General features: G+C 39.5%; 3 protein-coding genes across 3 annotated transcripts in view; all 3 read right to left on the reverse strand.

Annotated features, from left to right (window-relative positions):
- Window positions 1-2,362: 2,362 nt before the first annotated feature.
- LOC137183772 (mucin-2-like) overlaps window positions 2,363-25,236 on the reverse strand; it is a 48,952-nt gene continuing 26,078 nt past the window's right edge. Inside the window, exons 40-41 of the mRNA XM_067591073.1 lie at window positions 2,875-2,981; window positions 2,363-2,727 (exon numbers count right to left, since the gene is read on the reverse strand). Coding sequence (XP_067447174.1) covers window positions 2,523-2,727; window positions 2,875-2,981 — 312 coding nt within the window. The 3' untranslated portion in view covers window positions 2,363-2,522. The remainder of the gene's footprint in view (window positions 2,728-2,874; window positions 2,982-25,236) is intronic.
- Window positions 8,956-13,870, reverse strand: LOC137183744 (mucin-2-like). Its single transcript, XM_067591050.1, has 3 exons — window positions 13,464-13,870; window positions 9,509-13,364; window positions 8,956-9,092 (listed from the first exon to the last, which is right to left on the reverse strand). Exons 1-3 carry the CDS (start codon window positions 13,743-13,745, stop codon window positions 8,956-8,958), a joined length of 4,275 nt encoding a protein of 1,424 aa, XP_067447151.1. The 5' UTR covers window positions 13,746-13,870.
- Window positions 13,882-23,914, reverse strand: LOC137183745 (mucin-2-like). Its single transcript, XM_067591051.1, has 27 exons — window positions 23,839-23,914; window positions 23,417-23,672; window positions 23,207-23,321; window positions 22,832-22,922; window positions 22,573-22,706; window positions 22,263-22,479; window positions 21,747-21,872; window positions 21,508-21,622; window positions 20,941-21,091; window positions 20,718-20,831; window positions 20,555-20,624; window positions 20,311-20,448; window positions 19,555-19,719; window positions 19,314-19,408; window positions 19,099-19,225; window positions 18,731-18,986; window positions 18,538-18,590; window positions 18,350-18,453; window positions 18,052-18,203; window positions 16,795-16,933; window positions 16,439-16,549; window positions 16,164-16,343; window positions 15,552-15,791; window positions 15,291-15,447; window positions 14,484-14,612; window positions 14,189-14,257; window positions 13,882-14,033 (listed from the first exon to the last, which is right to left on the reverse strand). The coding sequence occupies exons 1-27, from the start codon at window positions 23,912-23,914 to the stop codon at window positions 13,882-13,884; spliced, it is 3,732 nt and encodes a 1,243-aa protein (XP_067447152.1).

The following is a 25,236-nucleotide window of genomic DNA, read 5'->3' on the forward strand; positions in this document are numbered from 1 at the left end:
AATCTAGGTGTCAACCCTTGTGGTTTTTGTCTCCATTTAGATCACACCCATGAAGAGGTTGCTTATAACAACACTTGATCTACATCTCTCTGTGTCATGAAGCATCCTATCAATCATTCTCATGCTGCATGACTCTATTTCTCATGGTAATCTTTAGTAAATATTAACATACATCCTACAAGCAGGAGAAATATTTTAAATTGCCATACAGTTGTAGTTGATGAATCATTGAAATGTATGTTTTTTTTATGATACAGTTTTATTCAGGTCCTGTTTTTTGTAAAAGGAAGATATTATGTATACATAATATCTTTAAATATGCATATATGCATATTTAAACTGTGCAATTGTGTACTTTTCTCACTGAACAAGAGCATTTAAGATGTGGGTTGTGCCTCCATATCTACTAAGGATATGAATAAATGTGTGTGCCAAAGACTTACAGGCCTTTGAAATGTTTATTGACAGTCTAGCATGCAGTGGCGGACTCAGGCTGTCTCAGGGGCAGGGGTGAAAAAATATATAGAGCATACTGTAGAGTCACCTCAGAGGGCACTTTCTCTGTATTTTTTTGTCCTCGGATCTAACCGTCTCTTGTACCGACAAACTAAAGTTATCATCTCTAAGATTTTTAATGTCTGTTAAGTCAATATGTATCGCGGAATGAGGTAACACAAGAAAACCAGAAAATCAGAAAAATATCCAAAATAATTCACAACTATTGAATGGATTGCCATTTGTGCAGACATTCATAGTGCCCAGAAGATGAATCCTAATGATTTCCTAGTGACCCTGTCAACATGCAGTTCCATGTGGTAGTGATCACATCAAACAGCTCAACAGCTATTGGATGGATTGCTATGAAATTTGATACAGCCATTCTTGTTCCCTTCAGGATGAATTATAATAACTTTGGTGAACTCCCAACTTTTCATCTATATACCTGCTAAACAACAGCCTTTTAACACTGTTATTGTGATCATGTACATCCTTACAGAGCTGCTAACATGTCTGTAGACTGTCTTGTTTAGAAATGCTTTCCATTTCCTGCCTATATTTCTGTGATATAAGTGAATATTTTACTACAGATCGACTTTTGATGCCATTCAATCCCCACATTGATTATTGGTGTAGTTGTGATTCTTTGTTGAAAAAATGTTTGAGACATGGCATACTAATAGAAAGTTACAGATGTGATTAAAAACAGGCTAATCAAAAATATTGCAAATGATTAATATATAAATGCTTTACAAATTTAGAACATTTATATGAGGGTTTACAATACTAGAACTATTGTTATCTACAAATAAAAAAATAGATATATTCTATGTAAAGAGGAGGAACTTGAAACAGTTGCACGGTGTGAGTAATGAGCAATGATGGTTGAGTGCAAAGGGAGTTCTTCCTTGTTATCTGGTTATGATGTGCGTAAAATGCCACATAACAAATATGGACAAAGATACCCGACGGAAATACCCAAACTGAGTTGGGTTACTGTAAAGTTACTGTTGTACTCTATTTTTTCCTATTTCCTCCTATTTTAATCACCAGCAGGATCAACAAGGAAGGTGGCTCCATCCTGGGGGTGGAACTTGATTCTTGTGAGCTCCATGTGCAGCCTCTCACCACCGTCAAGCCTGTCTTTATGCACCTTAAGTGCACCACTGAACGCCACAGGAGAGCCTACCTGCCAATGTTAACTCCTATTCATACTTTCTAATCTATATTTATTTATTTTGTTTCTCCTACTCACTCTTCACATAGGAGATGTACTGTTATAAGCTTGTAACCTATAAATCAGTATCCTGCACTTTTGTTGATGGATTGCACCATCATTTGTTCTTTGCACCTTGCTATAAATTATATATGTGTATATATTGTACATATATTGTTTATATTCTTTTAATTTAATATGTACAGTATTTTATTATTATATGTAGAGATTGTTGTATATACTGAATATATATTTGCTGTATTTTATTATGTATACTGAGCATCTTTGACACAAAAAGAATTGGATGAATAAAAATCCATCATTTCCTATCCTATTCTATTCATTGTCCAGCTTTCCAAGTGTGTTTTATTTACTCCAAAGTATACTTTTTCAGCATGAGGAACCAAAAGAGAAAACCATATTTTGTTAACAGTAGTATATTTATAGAGTTTTAAAAGGCTGAGGTGCAACTGTGTGAAATCAATAATAATAACAGGAATTAATATGATTTATAATTATATATTTTCTGTTTTGTTTTTTATTAACATTTATAATTATCATGAATAAAAACAACAATATCAATGAAAGCCTAACTGCTACAAAAATGGCACAAATAAGACAACAGAAGAGATGAAACCTGAACACAGTTGCATCTTTTTATTTGATTAATTGATAAATACTCTCCATAGTGGCAATTATAAAGAGAGTATCTAGAATGATAGATATTTGTAAGAGATATAATGATTGGTGGGACATTTGGGAAGAACTTTCTCATCCCACATTGATGAATGTGAGGACAGATTTTCAATTACAGCAGTGTGAAGCTTCGCCTCTTGCGAGCTGGATGTCCTGCAGCTGTGGTGCAGTCTGTGTGGCTACATCCACACTCCTCCACATGGATGTATGTGTGAGGAACCACTTTTTCATTGGGACATTGCAAGTCAACAGTGCGATTGCTGTAGCGTGCCTCCTTACAGCATGTGCAAGAATGCTGCATAGCACCTGCAGAGTACCTGAAGAAAGCAGAGGCAGGATTAATTAACTAAATCAATTAACTTGAAATAGTTACAAACCATAACTAAGCATTTTTTTAATGTCCAAATGTTTATGGGTTTGTGACTTTTCAGAGGAATGAGAAATGCTGGTAATATCATCCTTACTTGGTGAAAGTGTTGCAGGATCCCTCACAATATGGAACATCTACCTCCTCCTTAGACCAACAGTCCTTGTGTTTAATACGGGTTTTCATGGATACTAACTTGCAGGCCTTCTCCTTCTCCACACCTTTTCAAAAGAGACATACAATTACCTTGTTTTCATTGAATTACTTTCTATTAAAAAGTAAAGAAAATGTCAAAGATACTCACAAATTTTACAGCAGCCATTTGCTGCAGTTTGAATTGTGTCCTAAGGAGGCAAATAGACAACATTTCAAACTACTTTCAGAAGGAATGGTGAATTTTGCTTTGTGTTCCAAAAAATACACTTTGGTATAACATCAATAGTGTTTGTTTCATAGTAAATTCTGTTCTCAAAGACACAGTCAATCCAGATTCAGTTGTTGAAAGTGGTAACTTACAGGTTGGCAGTTGCTCTGCTGGAATGCCGGGCACACCGTGTGTGAAATGATAACTGTAAAGGTCTCATGGCTCTTAATACAGGTGTATTCATAACACTTGTTCTCAGGTGTTAACCAGGTTTCTCCTTGCTAGAAAGCAGTGAGATGGATATACAGATATATTAAAATATCATTAGCTGTTAAACTAGACCATGTGAAGTCACAGCCAACATAGATGATCCAACTTACCTTTAAGAGCCGCTTGGTACCATTAACATTTAAGACACAGTTTGTCTGTACACAACTCCCACAGCATTCATGTGAATTAATTTTCACATATTCATATCCCTGAGAGAGTGGGAGAAAGTTGCTGAGTCCAGTTTACAAGTTCACCCTCCCATTAAACACGTTATGAGGAGAAGAAGTTGCACTGTACAGTATGCACTGTATATGGAAATAATGTGATCTTGCTTACCATTTCACAATTCTTTTCACATTTCCGAACGTCGCAAACTATTTTGAGTAGACTAGAGTTGGAGTCCATTGTATTGGTACAGGTGCAATTCTGACATTCACTTCCAGGAACTGAAGCACCAGGCTAAGAGGCATGCAAAGAGGATGTGTTTATATCTGTGTTGTAGCCATTCAGAAGGGCACCAGAACCATAAATCATAGAAATTATGAATATAAATTCTCCATACGTTATTATTTCTTATTTACCTGGTATTCAATGTCTTTGTGGACACACACTCTTTTAGGCTCTAGAAAAGAGTAAGACATGAATCATAACAATGGAAACCAAGAAAAGGTGAGACTGAGGAATTACGAATTCAAGAGCTCACCACATTTATACTCTGGACAGCATTTTCCATCCAGTTCATTGACAATTAGCCAATATCCAACTTGACATTCCATATTTTGGGCTGGGCAAGTGTTGTTGTTACATTCTGTAAAGATGATAAAACACTCATTACTGAGAGCCATCTTCAAAAATTACATTCAGTAAATAGTAATCTGAAAACGTTTAAACACAAATGTGCATTTATGCTAGATGTCTTACGGCAGTCAGAGTCAGGACAGCAAGGGTCCAATGGATTTGTCTGGTTGACAAGGACGAACCCTGGACCAGTGCAGTTTGTTACGGTTGGTGGTGGGCACACCTTGGGCTTGCAAGTCACAGTCTTGGTGGACTCCTCACAGATGCAGTTTTGGCATTTGTACTCAAACTTTTCATTTAACTGAAAGAATAAACCACAGTAGTGACCTAATTGTATGTTGGAGCAAGTAAGCAACACAGGTTGGAATTTTAACTGAATAGAAGACTTTGCTCACCTCACGAGCATTGCGCTCAGGATCAAGACATCCTGTTGAAATACAAGTATTACTTTAGGTTTTCATGACTGACATATTGATCAATTTGCTGGCTGTGTTGAACACTCTACTGATGCCATAATTACTGCAGTGGCCTAGTCCAAGTGTTCACAGTTTCACTGATAGGAAAAGCATGGTTGGTTGGATTATTAAGAGTTGGCAATCATCCCCTCAGACATTTTTATTCTGTAAACATACCATTTGCTATGATGAAGGCTTTTAGAGAAAAAAATCACTTCAATACACCACTTTTTATTGACCTCGACTAGATTAATGTGGATGTGCTTACATTAGTTTTCAAAATTTTCCAGTTTTTACAGGTTATTAAATTAATCACATCACATCCATGATGTCCTACATTGTCATCCAATGGAATGAATAGTTCGATAAAAATCTGAAACACATTTCACATACTGTAATGAAATTCAATTGTTTACGGCCACAAAACATAACTATGCAGTGTCTGGGTTTAGATGGACCAAAAGAATTTAATGGAAAAATGAATTAAAATGAAAATAACTTCATGGAGCAGTTTATTTTTGAACAGCTGACAATGGTAAAGCTCAGTAAGCCTGATTTGCACTTGTAATGTAGAGATCTACATTACATATAATCATTGTTTCAACTGTATTTCAATGACTATATTTCAATATGTTGCACATTTTTCAGGATCTCCAGGATATATTTTTTTGAAAATACTGGACAAAAGCAGTTAACAGATAACAGTGTAATTGCATGGGCAAGATCCCACCACAGTAATGGCAGGTTGTTTACATTATTTTGTCTGATGCTTTTGTCCAAAGCATCTTACCATTTTCCCCATAGACATACTTCACGTGCATTTATGTATACAAGAGGAACCAAGGATGAAACCAATTCTACAATTAATAGCCAACTCTCTTGACCAACTATGAGGTTTGGCCCATGGTTCTGACCCATGTTGCACACCACACTTACCACACTTATCAACACATATACCAGACGCTTTGGTGAAGAGTTTCATTCCATCAAGACAAAAGCAGCCCTCAGTAATGAAGTTCATGGTAGGTTCATTGGAGCTGCAATGTTCAATCATCAAGAAAGAACATAAATGTTACTCCTTTCAGATATCTGAAACCCTGTTATTTTAATAATGATAATAATAATAATTGTTATTTGTTAAAAATTTTTCATGCAAGGAACTCAAAGTACATTCAAAGAGACAGTATAAAATGCAATGACACATGTAAACAACAGTGTAAAAACACAGCTACATAGAGTGTAAAATCATATATAAAGTAAAAAGAAATCAACAAGAGTAAATATGTGTGAAGCAAATTTTCACCTTGTGCCATTCGTGCATATTTGACCACTGGACTATTTGTCTCTGTTTGCCCAAAACAACCAAAATATCAACTGTACATTTGCTGTAAGCTAGCTAGCAAGAGATGATGAACTGACTGTGTTTTTAGGAGTGTTTTTTTTCTTCATTTTAGCCTCTGACTGAAACCAGAATTCACCAGAGACTTTGGTTCTTTTTGTTATTTCCCTCCAGTCTCTGAACTTTTTCCTCTTTTTCAGATTCATAAAGCATGAAACTCAAGTTGAAACGTTTTCAACTTGTCAAGCTTTAAGTTCTTAGTGATACTCTTACTATTTGGAATTAAGGGACCAAAAATTGTTTAAGTCAAGGCAAATGATTAGGACCTCTGTTTTGTCAGAGTTTAACTGCTCAAAAGTTTGTGGCATCCAATCTTTCACATAAGGTAAGACACTCTTTAATGTGGCCTGCTTCAAAGCTTTTGACAGAAAGTTGTAATTGTCTGCATAACAGTAAATAGAATATTTCCATGATCCATTATGATCCTACTGATGTGCATAATAAAATTTAAGATGTATACATGTCCCTTTTGTTGAAACTTACTTGTCTTCACAGGTTGGCTGTTCTGCAGGACCACATGGCTTGTAAATTGTGTTTGATGGGCAGTCACTGGCTGTTAGTGAAGAAAACAACTTAATATAATTGGTTCTACATACTACCTACACACTGTATAAAATAAAATGTTCAGTAGCTTGTCCAATGCATGCTAAATTCAACAAAAGTAAAAACATGAGTTTCCCTTCTGGATTCCACTGATCTCAATGTTTACAGTAAAATAATGAGGAGTGCTTACCACACAGTTTGGTGTGGTTCCTCCAGTGCAAGCAAACCCCAGCCTGCGCACAGGCAGCAGCATAAGCCTGCAAACTTGTGCACTGCACCACTGGGTTGGAAACATGGCAGCTATCAAAAACACAACCTTGGTAGAAGTTGTCAGGTGTGACAAAGGGATGGCACTGTGCAAAGACTCTGCAGTAGAAAAGCAAAACAAATCAGTTGGATTTAAATTGGCTGTAAAAGACCACACAATTCATGCTTTGAAAAAATGGTAAAAATAACTATTTTAATTGCAATTTATCAAAATTAAGATGATTAATGTGACCTACTACAATATATTAGACAATGTCTACCTGCTCTTAAGTAGACCACACATGGAGTCTTGATTCTTGCATGGAGTTGGGGTTGGTGAAGGTTCAGGGGAGGGGAGTACAGAGGGTATCTTGCAGTCAGGTCTTTCAGTGTCTTTTTTAAGCCAGTAGTCAGCCATCACAGTGCAACTTTGTACCAGTTTGCCTCCATGCAACATGCAGTCATCAGCCTGGTTGTTGTTGCATGTTCCTGACAACAGAGTCACATACAGTAATAGTAGTATTAGTGTACAAACTGATGATTTACCAATATGGCTATTGGAGAGAGAGACTGTCTTACCACAATGGCCCTGTGTGTTTCTGCCAAAGTATTGAAAGGGAAGGGTCACACTGAAGCCAGTTATTCCATATGTAATGACCACTTTTAAGCGAGGGATCTCCAAAACCAAGGTAATGCCAGAATTCATGATCTTCACACCTTGTTGTGAATAAGGTAGTTTAACAGGTACTCCTTCTTTCAATGCCTAAAGGGAAAGAAGTAAATATAATATATGACAAAAGGACAAGGTTAAATCACTGTTATTCAGTGAAAAATGTGGCCTATACATTGACAACAATTATCCACTCTTTTGTTAACTAAACCTTTTGGAACGTGGAATAACTCCATTTTGTTTTACCTCCAACTTTGCTGCTCCAATGAGGTTGTGATTCTTGAGTTTGACAACTTGTGAACCATATGATACACTTATAGATCGAGGACAGGAGACATCTTCAATGTCATTACAAATAACATTATCAATATAAATCTTTAGGTTATGTGTTGGTGTAATCTCTTCCATCAAGATATAAGTACAGTTTCCTTGATAACTGTAGTACAATCCATCAAATGTTATATAATGAGGATCTCCCCAGCCTTCACATACACCTATAAACAATCAAACAAACAAGTTAAAAAAATAATGTCTAGAGTCTAAAATGTATCAATGCCTTCTTTTATCCATACAATAACTTACAGTCACAAACGTAATGTTGGCAGCAGTGGTACTCATCATACACGAGAACAGGTTTCTTTCCATTGGTACAAGTGATGTTGTTAAGGGGTGGACATTCATAAGGAATTATTTCAATTGTATTGTTCTCAATGCATCTTGCCAAGGTGCAGTTGCACAGATAGAAGGTCTCATTTTGCTGGTGTAAAATGAAAAAAAGAGAGAAAATCAAGCATATTTTGAAGTATTTAGCAAAAAAGGAAAGGTTGTTTGTACTTCTCAAGTACTATGAGTATAACATAAATAGTATATTTTGATGTGCTAGATAAATTAAGATTCTTACTGCTACACCCCATTCACGGCAGTCAGGTACAGGTTTGGGTGTGGGTGTAGGCAAAGGTGTCGGCTTGCAAGGTCCGGTCTCGTTGCTAATCTCACAACTATTAGAACATATTATTGTGAGACATACACCTGATCCAATGTGTTCCATGTAAAGTATTACATCCCCTAAAGGTGAGAAAAAAAAGGAATACTTGAATAAACAGTGGTAGATCTTTAGAAGAAACAAACTCATATAGCTTCTTATAGACATAATAACTTTATTTACTTTCTTACCTGGCTTATATTGCTTGCCATTAACTACACAGAAGCATTGTGTAGAACGGCTGATTTGGGAGGCTGTTGGTGGATGCGCTGTGGATGTGGAAAAAGTGACAGGTGATCCAAATGTTGAACCCTCAGTTGTAGTAGGAGGTACAGCGGTTGGGGTTGTAGATTTTGTGGTTGTGGTTGTCCCACCAGTTGTAGTAGGAGGTACAGTAGTTGGGGATGTAGATTTTGTGGTTGTGGTTGGCCCCTCTGTTGTGGTTGGACCCTCAGTTGTAGTAGGAGGTACAGCGGTTGGGGTTGTAGATTTTGTGGTTGTGGTTGTCCCACCAGTTGTAGTAGGAGGTACAGTAGTTGGGGATGTAGATTTTGTGGTCGTGGTTGGCCCCTCTGTTGTGGTTGGACCCTCAGTTGTAGTAGGAGGTAAAGGGGTTAGGGTTGTAGATTTTGTGGTTGTGGTTGTCCCACCAGTTGTAGTAGGAGGTACAGTAGTTGGGGATGTAGATTTTGTGGTCGTGGTTGGCCCCTCTGTTGTGGTTGGACCCTCAGTTGTAGTAGGAGGTAAAGGGGTTGGTGTTGTAGATTTTGTGGTTGTGGTTGTCCCACCAGTTGTAGTAGGAGGTACAGTAGTTGGGGATGTAGATTTTGTGGTCATGGTTGACCCCTCTGTTGTGGTTGGACCCTCAGTTGTAGTTGGAGGTAAAGGGGTTAGGGTTGTAGATTTTGTGGTCATGGTTGGCCCCTCTGTTGTGGTTGGACCCTCAGTTGTAGTAGGAGGTAAAGGGGTTAGGGTTGTAGATTTTGTGGTTGTGGTTGTCTGACCAGTTGTAGTAGAAGGTACGGCGGTTGGAGATGTAGATTTTGTGGTCGTGGTTGGCCCCTCTGTTGTGGTTGGACCCTCAGTTGTAGTAGGAGGTAAAGGGGTTAGGGTTGTAGATTTTGTGGTTGTGGTTGTCCCACCAGTTGTAGTAGGAGGTACAGTAGTTGGGGATGTAGATTTTGTGGTTGTGGTTCGCCCCTCTGTTGTGGTTGGACCCTCAGTTGTAGTAGGAGGTAAAGGGGTTAGGGTTGTAGATTTTGTGGTTGTGGTTGTCCCACCAGTTGTAGTAGGAGGTACAGTAGTTGGGGATGTAGATTTTGTGGTTGTGGTTGGCCCCTCTGTTGTGGTTGGACCCTCAGTTGTAGTAGGAGGTAAAGGGGTTGGTGTTGTAGATTTTGTGGTTGTGGTTGTCCCACCAGTTGTAGTAGGAGGTACAGTAGTTGGGGATGTAGATTTTGTGGTCGTGGTTGGCCCCTCTGTTGTGGTTGGACCCTCAGTTGTAGTAGGAGGTAAAGGGGTTAGGGTTGTAGATTTTGTGGTTGTGGTTGTCCCACCAGTTGTAGTAGGAGGTACAGTAGTTGGGGATGTAGATTTTGTGGTTGTGGTTGGCCCCTCTGTTGTGGTTGGACCCTCAGTTGTAGTAGGAGGTAAAGGGGTTGGTGTTGTAGATTTTGTGGTTGTGGTTGTCCCACCAGTTGTAGTAGGAGGTACAGTAGTTGGGGATGTAGATTTTGTGGTCGTGGTTGGCCCCTCTGTTGTGGTTGGACTCTCAGTTGTAGTAGGAGGTAAAGGGGTTAGGGTTGTAGATTTTGTGGTTGTGGTTGTCTGACCAGTTGTAGTAGGAGGTACAGTAGTTGGGGATGTAGATTTTGTGGTCGTGGTTGGCCCCTCTGTTGTGGTTGGACCCTCAGTTGTAGTAGGAGGTAAAGGGGTTAGGGTTGTAGATTTTGTGGTTGTGGTTGTCCCACCAGTTGTAGTAGGAGGTACAGTAGTTGGGGATATAGATTTTGTGGTCGTGGTTGACCCCTCTGTTGTGGTTGGACCCTCAGTTGTAGTTGGAGGTAAAGGGGTTAGGGTTGTAGATTTTGTGGTCGTGGTTGGCCCCTCTGTTGTGGTTGGACCCTCAGTTGTAGTAGGAGGTAAAGGGGTTAGGGTTGTAGATTTTGTGGTTGTGGTTGTCTGACCAGTTGTAGTAGAAGGTACGGCGGTTGGAGATGTAGATTTTGTGGTCGTGGTTGGCCCCTCTGTTGTGGTTGGACCCTCAGTTGTAGTAGGAGGTAAAGGGGTTAGGGTTGTAGATTTTGTGGTTGTGGTTGTCCGACCAGTTGTAGTAGAAGTTACGGCGGTTGGAGATGTAGATTTTGTGGTCGTGGTTGGCCCCTCTGTTGTGGTTGGACCCTCAGTTGTAGTAGGAGGTAAAGGGGTTAGGGTTGTAGATTTTGTGGTTGTGGTTGTCCCACCAGTTGTAGTAGGAGGTACAGTAGTTGGGGATGTAGATTTTGTGGTCGTGGTTGGCCCCTCTGTTGTGGTTGGACCCTCAGTTGTAGTAGGAGGTAAAGGGGTTGGGGTTGTAGATTTTGTGGTTGTGGTTGTCCCACCAGTTGTAGTAGGAGGTACAGTAGTTGGGGATGTAGATTTTGTGGTCGTGGTTGGCCCCTCTGTTGTGGTTGGACCCTCAGTTGTAGTAGGAGGTAAAGGGGTTAGGGTTGTAGATTTTGTGGTTGTGGTTGTCCCACCAGTTGTAGTAGGAGGTACAGTAGTTGGGGATGTAGATTTTGTGGTTGTGGTTGGCCCCTCTGTTGTGGTTGGACCCTCAGTTGTAGTAGGAGGTAAAGGGGTTGGGGTTGTAGATTTTGTGGTTGTGGTTGTCCCACCAGTTGTAGTAGGAGGTACAGTAGTTGGGGATGTAGATTTTGTGGTCGTGGTTGGCCCCTCTGTTGTGGTTGGACCCTCAGTTGTAGTAGGAGGTAAAGGGGTTGGGGTTGTAGATTTTGTGGTTGTCCCACCAGTTGTAGTAGGAGGTACAGTAGTTGGGGATGTAGATTTTGTGGTTGTCGTTGGCCCCTCTGTTGTGGTTGGACCCTCAGTTGTAGTAGGAGGTAAAGGGGTTGGGGTTGTAGATTTTGTGGTTGTCCCACCAGTTGTAGTAGGAGGTACAGTAGTTGGGGATGTAGATTTTGTGGTCGTGGTTGACCCCTCTGTTGTGGTTGGACCCTCAGTTGTAGTTGGAGGTAAAGGCGTTAGGGTTGTAGATTTTGTGGTTGTGGTTGTCCCACCAGTTGTAGTAGGAGGTACAGTAGTTGGGGATGTAGATTTTGTGGTCGTGGTTGGCCCCTCTGTTGTGGTTGGACCCTCAGTTGTAGTAGGAGGTAAAGGGGTTAGGGTTGTAGATTTTGTGGTTGTGGTTGTCTGACCAGTTGTACTAGGAGGTACGGCGGTTGGAGATGTAGATTTTGTGGTCGTGGTTGGCCCCTCTGTTGTGGTTGGACCCTCAGTTGTAGTAGGAGGTAAAGGGGTTAGGGTTGTAGATTTTGTGGTTGTGGTTGTCCCACCAGTTGTAGTAGGAGGTACAGTGGTTGGGGATGTAGATTTTGTGGTCGTGGTTGGCCCCTCTGTTGTGGTTGGACCCTCAGTTGTAGTAGGAGGTAGAGGGGTTGGGGTTGTAGATTTTGTGGTTGTGGTTGTCCCACCAGTTGTAGTAGGAGGTACAGTAGTTGGGGATGTAGATTTTGTGGTCGTGGTTGACCCCTCTGTTGTGGTTGGACCCTCAGTTGTAGTTGGAGGTAAAGGGGTTAGGGTTGTAGATTTTGTGGTCGTGGTTGGCCCCTCTGTTGTGGTTGGACCCTCAGTTGTAGTAGGAGGTAAAGGGGTTAGGGTTGTAGATTTTGTGGTTGTGGTTGTCTGACCAGTTGTAGTAGAAGGTACGGCGGTTGGAGATGTAGATTTTGTGGTCGTGGTTGGCCCCTCTGTTGTGGTTGGACCCTCAGTTGTAGTAGGAGGTAAAGGGGTTAGGGTTGTAGATTTTGTGGTTGTGGTTGTCCCACCAGTTGTAGTAGGAGATACAGTAGTTGGGGATGTAGATTTTGTGGTCGTGGTTGGCCCCTCTGTTGTGGTTGGACCCTCAGTTGTAGTAGGAGGTAAAGGGGTTGGGGTTGTAGATTTTGTGGTTGTGGTCGTCCCACCAGTTGTAGTAGGAGGTACAGTAGTTGGGGATGTAGATTTTGTGGTCGTGGTTGGCCCCTCTGTTGTGGTTGGACCCTCAGTTGTAGTAGGAGGTAAAGGGGTTAGGGTTGTAGATTTTGTGGTTGTGGTTGTCCCACCAGTTGTAGTAGGAGGTACAGTAGTTGGGGATGTAGATTTTGTGGTCGTGGTTGGCTCCTCTGTTGTGGTTGGACCCTCAGTTGTAGTAGGAGGTAAAGGGGTTGGTGTTGTAGATTTTGTGGTTGTGGTTGTCCCACCAGTTGTAGTAGGAGGTACAGTAGTTGGGGATGTAGATTTTGTGGTCGTGGTTGGCCCCTTTGTTGTGGTTGGACCCTCAGTTGTAGTAGAAGGTACGGCGGTTGGAGATGTAGATTTTGTGGTTGTGGTTGACCCCTCTGTTGTGGTTGGACCCTCAGTTGTAGTAGGAGGTAAAGGGGTTGGGCTTGTAGATTTTGTGGTTGTCCCAGCAGTTGTAGTAGGAGGTACAGTAGTTGGGGATGTAGATTTTGTGGTCGTGGTTGACCCCTCTGTTGTGGTTGGACCCTCAGTTGTAGTTGGAGGTAAAGGGGTTAGGGTTGTAGATTTTGTGGTTGTCCCACCAGTTGTAGTAGGAGGTACAGTAGTTGGGGATGTAGATTTTGTGGTCGTGGTTGGCCCCTCTGTTGTGGTTGGACCCTCAGTTGTAGTAGGAGGTAAAGGGGTTAGAGTTGTAGATTTTGTGGTTGTGGTTGTCCCACCAGTTGTAGTAGGAGGTACAGTAGTTGGGGATGTAGATTTTGTGGTCGTGGTTGGCCCCTCTGTTGTGGTTGGCCCCTCAGTCGTAGTAGGAGGTACGGTGGTCGGGGTTGTAGATTTTGTGGTTGTGGTTGTGGTAGTACGTGCGGTTGTGGTTCGACATACCTCACAACAAACTCTGATCTTATAGTTGAAGCACTTGAATGGACGGCTTTTCTGGTTCTCTTTTCTACATATTAAGCCATATCTCACATCACAGGAAACAACTTGGTGAGTTTCACTCAAATAGTCATCGAAATCCATGTCAGGTTGAGCTGCTGATCTACAATCAATTTCTTTTGGATTTTCACATATTTCATTACCACTATTTCTGATATTCTCATATGTTTCCAAGTCACTTTTGTCTTTTGGGTTATCTACATCATACCATTCTGACCACTCACATGTTGGAGTACACCGAGTAGTGGCAGAAGTAGTCGATTGAGTTGTTGGCGAAGTTGTAGATTTTGTCGTTGTGGTTGTTGTTGGTCCTTGAGTTGTAGATGGAGGTTCTGTTGGCGGGGTCATAGATTCTGTGGTTGTGGTTGGCACCTCAGTTGTAGTAGGCGGTACGGTGGACGGGGCTGTAGATTTTGTGGTTGTGGTCGGCCTCTCAGTTGTAATAGGAGGTAAGGTGGTTGGGGTTGTAGATTTTGTGGTTGTGTTTGGCTCCTCTGTTGTTGTAGATTTTGGGTGTGGCTCCTCACACTCCTCCACACATTTCTGCTTCTTCTCATCAAATATGGGCTTATCCACTGGGCACTCAGGGTAACAGCCTGTTAAAATCATAATATAAAGCATCATACATTATGTTTTCACAATAGGAGCATTGTTATTAACATCGTTTTTTAAAATCTTGGAGACTGAAACTGACCTCGTCTCTTTTAATATGTTATCACATAAAGTACACCAAATAGGATCAGCTCAGCATTCAAAAATTTTAACATAAAACACATTTATCAGATTTAAGGTAAGACAGCATGTTGTGAATTGACCTCTTACCTTCCAGGTTGGGTATAGGGTTGCTACAAATTCCTTGTGGATTCAAACAGGTCTTGTAGCAAGGTGTGTGACAAGGATTGTAGTGCCACTTGCATTCACCCGGGTCATTGTAGTAGTCACAAAAGACAGCTAGAATGAAAAGATACAAGATATGTTTTTGAATAAAGGAAATGTTGACTAATAATAACTAATTTAATCTCTGTAAAATGTGTCACTCAGTGAAAGAGATAAACTTAAATTCCACCTAAAACATTCTAGCATTATATTTCTTTTAGGCCTGAGAATTGCATTTAGTTCTACCTAAATGTAGGAAATAATCACTTTCTAAAATGCTCACTGTTGAATAACAAACTTGAAGGCAATTTTGAAAAAAAAAACAAAAAACAAAAAAAAACAGCCAGAAAACAAAACAACTAAAAACTAAAAACACTCAGTTACATTTTGTTAGACTAAATTACACAGAATTTAAGAGTATAACAATCTAAAGCTATTATGTACATAAATTATTGTAGCTTTGATTAAATTTGGTGTCAACTCACATATTTGTTACATTTTCAAGATGAGTAAATGTGGCTAATGTCTCAATATACTATATATTTAGAGGAAAAAATAAACGGCAGAATATTAGACACCTTGTTTATAAAGAAAAGAATGACACAACCAAGAATACATCACACACATTTTGAAAAATCTCACAGTCTCTGGGTTCAATGCTGCTGGGGTTATAAGAATTTGGGGATCTAAAAACTGGGTTTTGGGACAAAAAAAGCTGTAAGACCTCAATTTAATTTAAGTTTGATTACTTACGACAGATTTCTGGAGTTCTCCATGCAACACAGACACCAGCCTCATTACAAGCTTGAGCATAAGCTGCAACTGCTGAGCAGAAACATTCACAGTCTCCTCCAGTGTCACAGGCACAGGAATCTTTCACACAGTTATCATAAAATGGACGAGGATCTACCTGTTCAGTTATCAAAATGTAAGATAGATTTTTAAAAAACGATTTTAATATTTTAAATCATGGAAATTGAAATAATGATAAATCAGAAACAAATATGTCATTACCTTATTGCGGCAGTTTTTGAACGTATCTCCAGTTATAATGCTGCACATCATTTTTGCCCAGTGATGTCGATTGGGTGTTGCTCCACAAGGATCTACATTCGCTTCCACATCTGGGCAAGTGCTGGACACTTTCCAGCTGTTAGCAAATTCTAACGGATTGCTCACTGTCAGCTGACCTTGGGTGGTAAAGTCATTCTGTCCATCACCATCAAAATCTCCACACAAGCCACATACCTCTTCCTGTACAGCCAAACAAAAGAGTCACAGAGTTATTTTACATATAGGGACGATATTCAATATTAATAGTCTTTCTCATAACAAGGAACACACAGGAATTATTATACCTGTATAATATTGACAAACAGGATATTCTATTATATTGACTTCATATTTTATGAAATATTTTAATAAGTGGTTCAAGGATTTCAGCAATAGTACTCTGTATCAATACCATTGCTGTACCAAGCTTTAGTGGCACTAGAACATGATCAGCCAAGACAGCGATACTACAGATGAGCAAAGAAACGCACAGCGTCTCAAAAATCTAGTTTTAAAATCTTCATCATTCATCATCACTAAAACAATTTAGTGTTCAGTTAAACTTTGACTCACCCTGTGCTGTGGTTCCAACAGGATGCGAACAGTTGTTTTGCGATCCCACATCACTGCCAGACCAATGGCAGATTCTATGACCAGATACAAGCCAACCCTTCTTATTTTGTACTGAATCTGACTGCCATATCCCAGGTCCGTCTCTTCATATTTACCCTTTGACAGTTTAACTTCCTTTCGCTGCAATATTAAGGAGGTTTATGTTGTTTTTATTGCAATGTAAAAACTGTTGTTTGATATATTACTATAATGTCAGGTGTTGTATGAAGTCTTACCCCCAGTTGGATTCGGACAGTTTTGGAGCATGTGGTGCCAGTAGTGCCGCATGGTACATTTTCTGTGATAACTCCAAAGTTGTCCTGCACTGTTTTATTGCCACATTTGTTCTTAAAAGAGAGAGAGATTGTATAATTATCTGCACTTTTATTCATATTCCTTATTATGAGAAGCAGTCATCTTAAAGTGAATGGAGGTAAACATAGCTTAATTCAGTGAAAACACTGATGTTCAAGAATAACAGTAAGTCATAATTCTATGAATGTCATATCTATTAATTTCTGAGATGAGGGCTGGTGAGCAGAATAAGGTGAACAAAACTGTAATTTGGATGATTTTGACATCCATTGTTTACCTTGACAGCAACATAGGCACAATGTCCTTGAAACCCATATGTTTGTTGATCAAATGTAGTGTAATGACCACTTCCGTAAATAATGCAGGTTCCTGAGCATTTTTTCTCGGTGCACTCCCATTTTCCACTTTTGCAGGTACTAGGTGTGTTAGAAATAGTAAATATAACAGTGTTGTTAAAGGTAGAGTCAGTAATTCTAGAGAAAGATTGATCAATACACTTTATGCCAAATTCAGCAATTATCTCCTCATGGTCTGCTAGCTGTCCATTATGTGCGTGCACTGAAAAAAAATCTGGTGTTCATACACAGCCCTAGCTCTGTAAATGGGAAACAAACAAAGTGGCTTGGACCGTGCCACACAACACTATTCCAGCCAGTCAGCTGGGGGGCATTCATGCTTGTGCACAGGGCAGGGGGAAGTCATCAGAGCAGCTGTCTGTGTGAGGACATGACAGTCTCCCTTCTCCAGCACCCATTGAATGGTGGGAGAGAGAGACCGTGGCCAATTCACATAAAAAGTGTTTTTTCACGGAATAGATACGCTTCTATTTTATTAAATGTATCAATCCACACTGAATTCAAAACAGTCTCGCAGACCCCCTGCATTTTTTTACACTTCAAGTCTGTTTCTGTTGCATGTAGTGAAGCGTAATCTGAGCAGGCAGCTGTTTAAATCACACAAATATACAGCTGTAAATGTGTTTTGAACTTATTAATCATATCAATGAATCAATAAATACAAACACTGTCAATTTTTTCTTATGGAGCCAACATGCAATGTTTTGGTTCAGAAAATTTCTGCTGTCAGTTAGCCTGGTGAAGGCAGTTTGGCCGGCCGCTGTCCTCTCAGCTCCCCAGGAGCTGCAGCTGACAGACGGCTGCTTCTGTGGACAGAGACACTGAATGCAGGGCTTATTGAGTGATAAGTGAGGAGGCCGCAGAGAGGCGGAGAGTGTTGATGGATTGTTGCGCTCACATGAGACAATTTTTTTTTCTTCTTGTGATAATGTGTGAGAGGAACAAAAGTGACTCTACAGCTGATGTTGCCTTTGCGATGTGCATCCATGAATTTGAGGGTGGAGACTCCGAAGGAACATGAAGGGAGGGGTGTATTTGTTTGAGTGTTTAGTTCAAATATCAACAATCTTTCTCCAGAATGACTGACTACCTTTAATACTATAATAAAGGAAAACATTCAGACATATAATTTTTGTTTATCATGGTATATTATACATCATATCTAAACAGGGTCATACCAGGTGTTGCACTTCTTAGGAATTTGTGTTCCACGCATATAGAGATGCCCATCATGCTGACATGGACATTCATGTTCTTTCACACAGGAACCTTTGCCATCATCAACAAGGCCTAATGGACAGCGACAGCCTGATTTACACTCTGTGGAGTCCTGAAAGGATAAGAAGATCACAGCAATAGAAAACATTGCATCTTCAGTGTAATGTACTGTCCACCATTAAATTCAGGAAATACATATTAGATCTAGTCATTTGTGAGTGAGAGGTAAATTTGGACATAGTGGCAAAAATGGCTCACACAATCATCGCTGTCCAGATTTAAACAAGTTCGAGCACACTGTAGTCCAAGCTCTCCTTTGCCAGCAGTGGAGCAGTTGAAGAACACTTTCGAAGAGGGGCATGCTGTAAGTGAAGTAGAAACTGATTTCATATATATTGTATCAACAATATGCTTGTGTTATATTTGAAAAAAAAGAAAAAACATACTTGATGAGTGGGGTCCCCAAGAACGGCAATGAAGCTTTCCATTAGTGCACACACTAGAAGATGACACAAAAGATATAGCATACAACACAAAGGGACTTAAAAACTAACAGTTCACTTTCTATAAAGTAAAATCATCAGTCTAGGATAATTGATTTGAAGTCTGATGTCACTGAAATGGAAACAACTGACTAACCAGTGCTTGTCCTTCATGTTTATGGACTTTCCTGGCTTGATGTAGACTTCGTTGTGGTAGCAGGGACATTTTGCCATGGGGACGCATTTGCCATTTTCATTTAGGTAGAGACCCTCAGAGCAGGAGCAGCCATCCACAGGCAAGAAGTCAGAAGTGCAGCTCTGCTGCTCTGAGCCCAGTGATCTACACGTCAACTGGCATCTCTGATGCTTGTAAGAGAAGGTCTGAGATGCTGGGCAGCTCCTTGTGTATTTATCTGTTGTGTGCACAATATAAGAATGGTTATTTAACAGTTTTATGACTAACTAATGAAAGGGGAGATGTTAATCAAACTCCAGAAATCATCACTCAAATAAAGAAATCCTTACCACACACATTGTCTCTCCAATTTGTCAAGAACACTCCCTTAGATGCACAAGCTCGTGCATAGGAGGACAAGACGGCACACAGGCAGGCCTCACTCTTCTCGCAGTTACAGGTTGCATAAATACACCGCTGCAGAAGACACCAAACACTTTTAGAAAATTACAGCCTCATTGCAATTTAATTCAATGAAATACCAACAGTAAATGTTTTGCTGTACCTTGTAATACATCTCAGGATCCACCTCTGAATGGCACTGCGTGAAGGTACTATTTGGACTTATTAGCAAGGCGCACCAATGTTTGGCGTATCCCTCTGAGAGTGAAGAAATAGTAACTCTTTTATTTTTAATGTCTACTACAGTGTTCGTCTAATAGCCTTAAGTATAAAATACTTGCAGACAAGATATCAGTGTTTAAATCACCAGATAACCAGTAGAGTAAGCAACCAGAATTGTTTACCATTTTCCACACTGAGGGAACAGGGGTCATCAAGTCTTTCCTCTCTGTCTTGGCACATGAGGTTAGTTTTCCAGGAGTTACTAAAAGTGGCTGCTGTTCCCTCCACAATCCCCTGAGGAGTCTTCATGTCATCAGACAGGATCATGTTGTAGTTACCACACAAACCTGATGATGCCAAATATTTTAGAATTAGATTGGACTTTTAAGAGTATCAGAACTTCTGCAGAGCAAAGTTGACCAACTGCACCACAAATAAATTTAATAGTAAGTTTACAAAATGGAGATGATAACCCCACAATGATTAGGGATTATTTATTGGGGAATAAAATGAAAAAACAGACAAACAGACATTTTACATTGAGATGTGCAGGTAAGTCTTAAATGATGAGTTTGATTCTTTTGGGGGGTAATTTTTTCAATTAATGATAACATTTAATATACAGTTTAGTATAATATAGTATATAGTATTTAAAAAAATGAAGAAACCACATGTTACCAGTGTGTCTGCCTGTTCAGAGCTACTTGGCCAATATGTATTACAATAATGGAGGCTGTTTCATTTTTGTATGAAACAATGTATGAAATATGTGAAAACAGTATTGTCACAAACCATAATTTTTATGGAGCTTTGAGCATTTGTCTTTTCACTCAGTCATACTGTCTTCATTTTTGACTGTTAGGGTTGTGTGTGGCAAAGTATTCTGATATATTTTTGATGATACCAATGCCTCATGTCAAGAAAAATGTAAAACTTACCACGTGTCTTTGATTTGTAGCTCTGGTCCAGGCTGACATACACTTGCATGACAGGTACATGCTGGATTTGAATTTGCAATCCAAAACTTGTCTGGAGCAAAATGTGAAAGGATGAAGCGTGGAATATGTTGATGTCACCTTTGAAAGAAGAGAAATACAAACAATAGTATAATATTTTGATGTCATAGCATGAATGAAGGATGAAAATAATATATTTAATACTGCTTCTTACTGTGTGACCTACCTGAGTGGTACGGCAAACTAATGGTCTGCATATTCTGCTTTACTGCCCCATCAGAAGTGAACATTAATACCTGAATATAAACAGAATTGATCATTTGAGTGTTGCAGATATGTGTGAATTAATAAATGTCGACAGTCATCTCAAGTGACAGGCTTTAACTCACATTGTTTCTGTCATTGTTCAGCAGGATTTTAAGGGCCTTAAGACAAGTGTCAAACTCTTGGTTTGCACATGGTGCCAACTGTACCAGGATGGTGAACTTTGGACCAGCATCATTCTGAAATATACACAGTACGAGAACAACTACATAAGTAACATTGGATTTATTTTACATCAACTGATTATATATTTTCTCCAAGTGAATTGTATGAATATGAATCATTCACCTTGTTTTCCACCTTGGCCAAGGTGTAATAACAGTCTCCATGGAAGGTGAAAGTTTTCCCATCAAAGGTAGTTACATGTGAACCCTCTTCAACAGCACATGTGGCAGGTATTTGAAGGCTCTCACAAACCCATCTTCCTTCAGAACATGTACTGAAACAACACAAACAGTTTGAGGTTTACAAAAAATTACACATGATTAATGAGACCAGATAATTCATTATGCTAAAATGGACTGCATTTATAAAGCACCTTTCTAGTCTTCTGACCACTCAAAGCGCTTTACACTACATGCCACATTGATCCATTCACATTCATACACTAATGGCAGAGGCTGCCATGCAAAGTATCAACCTGTACATCAGGAGGAGTTTCTAATCATTCAGACACACGCACCAATGGCACAGCCTTTGGGAGCAATTTGGGGTTCAATATCTTGCCCAAGGACATTTCAACATGCAAACCGGAGGAGCTAGGAATCGAACCACCAATCTTCCAATTAGTGGACAACCTGCTTTACCTCCTGAGCCACAGCCACCCCAATTAACATTATGAAATATTTGACTTACCAATTCTTTCTGCCCTGTCGGTAGACGTCACCAGAGTTATAGATTTTGTCATGCTTGCACTGACATTCAGATTGAGCAATGCACCCTCTCATGGAAATATCATCAAACACAGTTCCTGAAATAGAAATGTGTGACATTGGAGGTCACAGTTATATAAAAGTGTAATTATAAGTGAAGCAGGAAACTATAAACAGTATTATGTAGTGACAAACATGGGTTAACATGTGAAGAGCACTAACCAGGAGGACAAAAGCAGCCGTCCATTTTGTGATCCTCACACAGTGAACTTGTGTCCGAGTGTGTGCAAGTATCCATGCAAGGAGAACCACTCTCTTCATAAACCATGTTGGACGGGCACTGTTTAGCTGTGAAGAGATGGTACTGTTGAAATAAACTGAGTAAGATGTGAGTTAATGTGAATTATTCCATAGTATATAAAGGGTGAATGTACAGTAACTAGTAAACTTTAACACAGTAACTTCACTGCATTAAAGTCAGTAGAACTTATCTGGCCTCCCTTTATGCAGTTTTTCAAAATATAATCTAGTTTAAAACTCTCAACTGCATGACAAAATCACATTTAATAAACTTTAATAAAATCACATTAAATAATTTTCTCACAGTAAATCAGTTACTTTTTTCTGAGTACATTTTAAATTAGCTGCTTTTCAGTGAGCTGATGTCAGTGTTTCAGTACTCTTTTCAACCATTATCATACAACATGTAAAGATGATGACAAAGCAAAAAAACATTACCACAGAACTGAGGTGTCCTCCAGTTGGGAGGCTGTCCTCCAGCATGGGAACACTGTCTAGAGAACTCAGACAGTGTGCTGCAGACACATAAGTCATTTGTACTGTTGATGCAGCCACACATGTCCTGCACACAGGCTTGGATGTAAGGCTCAGGGTTAATCAGTTTGGTGCAGGAGCTCCAGGACTCTGAATGTAGCATCTGTTTACAGGTGGTTTGCTAAAGGTGAAAAATAGGATAGTAGAGACATAATTACTTTGTTGCAGGATATATTACTACATATTGCTAATACTAGGTGGATAACAAACTCACAAACTCCTTGCAAGAATCCCGCACAGTCTGTTTCTCTGGTGATTCATCCTCCTGTTCATAGGGGTCCTCACAATCATCGTTTGGACGGTGGGCTTTCTGTTTGTTGCCAAACTCAATGGGGCTAATTTTGAGGCCTGCATGTGATTATATTCATAGTGTTGCATGTCAAAGATACAGTAAAAGACTGAATATAGTAGTAGTATGCAGTATGTGTTTGTCAAAACATAAAATGAATTAATACATAAAGTGAATAACCAACCATTATGAATGAACTCATTGTAGACAGAAACACCATTGAAGTCTCCACAAAGTCCACAAGTACGATTAGCATAATCCTGATCCACCTCTACCTACAATAGACACAGCAACACAGCAAGGGATTATAACAAGTTCTGGATTTTTGCAATTTAAATAACAATTATATACTAAGAACATATTAAAAGGCAAAGAAAGTGATTTTATCAATGATGAAAAAATATAAATATGACCAAGTACATTGAGCCAGTTCCTCTGGCATACTATGAATAATTTACAGACCAAAATTTCTCTAATGTTCTCGATGTGATACAACAATCTGTTTCTATGTCACACACATAAAGTGCAGTAGATGAAAATATTTATTTTGAGCTTTTACCATGACTGCATCATCACCATTCCACATGACAGTAATGCCAACTTTGGACTGGAGCTTGATGTAAACAGCATTTTTTTCCACTTGTACCCCAGCATTGTAGTATGGCATCTTGACACTGGGAGAGAGAGAATGTTAACTTAATCAAAACGCACAAATGTCAGAGAAGAGTGAAGTACAGTTGCTTGAACAGGCTATGTGACTTTTACTTACAGATGGTCATTCACAGTGACCTGGCTCTTGGTGAGGTGGAAAGAAAGGTCATTGATGGTAACCACCACATAACTGACTGTAGCGTCTCCATCATTCTCCTTCCTCTTCATGTGCACCGAGAACTCCTGGTAAGAGTCATGGCAGTCAGAGGCCAAGTTGTATTCACACATACCAGGAAACTGGTAAACATCACCGTCAAAGGTCTTGAAGTGCTCTCTGCCCCATGTGCTGCAGATGCTGCTGACATGGTTGCGAACTGGGGAAGCAAAATGAGAGAAAAAGGTTTTGCCAGTATTATTAAGTTTCCTCGTTTGTATGTGCGAACAATATTTTGGAAAAACAAAAAATGTAGTGACAGATAATCTTCTAGACTATTGCTAGACCACCAATATAAATTCCACAGAAAATATTTAGTGTCTTACCCCGTCTGGCTTGAATATTGATGACATTAGAAACAGACAAAGCAAGTACACACAACCACACTAATTTCCACGTCATGGTTGCCACTGTGGGCATGCTGTCACCAGAGCAGGTACTAGTCAAACTGTAGTCGACGGCCCTTTATATTGAGATTGCTCATTGTTTTGCTCCCACCCTCTTCATGATTTCACCACATACCAAATATGCCGGGAACAAACCATTCATGTGTTTCACATGTGCAGTGTTGTTATTTCTACATCGTCCTTGGCAGTTAATCAAATCCATTAAACAAATATATTTGCAGTTCTATGAGGCGTTTCTGGCAAGTCTTATCCTTTAATAAAATCTCTCTCTTCTCAATAAAGTCAATACAATATTTACTGAACTATTCAAAATTCTAATAATGCAAATAACGAAATGTTAGCTATATGAACATAGACTTTTGCATTAATATAATACTAATAACACTTTAAAAAAGTAACAGAATGTAAATCATACATACATGCATTCAATTAATAGAATCACAAGGCCAAGTTAAAAAAAAAATTAAAGGAATATAAATGTCCCTATGTTGATGGGGATGTCACTCAACCACTGCCTAAAAGGTCCGACTCTATATGCTCAAACAGTGCTTTCAACAAAACCTGCATTATGTCTTTTAAAACTGTGAACTGTTCTTTTTGCATCAGTCCAGTTTGTTGGTGTCTCATAGCAAGGTCATCTGATAACTTGCATCTGGATGATGAATAGCACAGGATGTGCTGGTAGTACTACATCCTTGATTACTGTCATCCTCTAGCTACAGTGTCAACTTAGAGTACATGAGGTGTAGCAACATTTTAACAGAACTGGGCAGGGGTGGGGTGACTGGGAGTGAGAGATGCATTGCTGAATCATGGTGCAAAACACAATGTTAGAGATCTTTTATGTAATTATGAGAAGTGTAAGTGAGGAAAAAGACATCACCTGCAATAGTCTGACTAAGCTGTAGTCAGCACCAGGATGTCGACTACAGCTTGTTTAAGAGCCACAGGTGTCACTAATGAGAATTAATTTGTGATTACTACATATAGAACCTTTAAACAATAACTTTTCTAAGTGGACAAAGTGTTTGACAATGCCCCTCATTCACTGACTCACATAGAACCAGGCCATCAGCAGGAACCTCGACATAAGGCCAGGAGAATCCAGGGTCAGGATCAAACTGTCAAGCCTACAATTGTTTCCCAACCTGCTCAACTACCTGAGCCATAGACTAAGAAAACTTAAAAGTTACAATATTATTCAAAAATGAAAATTATTAAATATAATAATTTATCATATTTAATGTCCAATTAAAAGTTTTAAGAATTTACTCCTTAGGGGCAGTGTTTAAAAGATCTTAATTGAGTCATAGTTAC

The sequence above is a fragment of the Thunnus thynnus genome, chromosome 5 (assembly GCF_963924715.1).
Source record: "Thunnus thynnus chromosome 5, fThuThy2.1, whole genome shotgun sequence".
Taxonomy (NCBI): domain Eukaryota; kingdom Metazoa; phylum Chordata; class Actinopteri; order Scombriformes; family Scombridae; genus Thunnus; species Thunnus thynnus.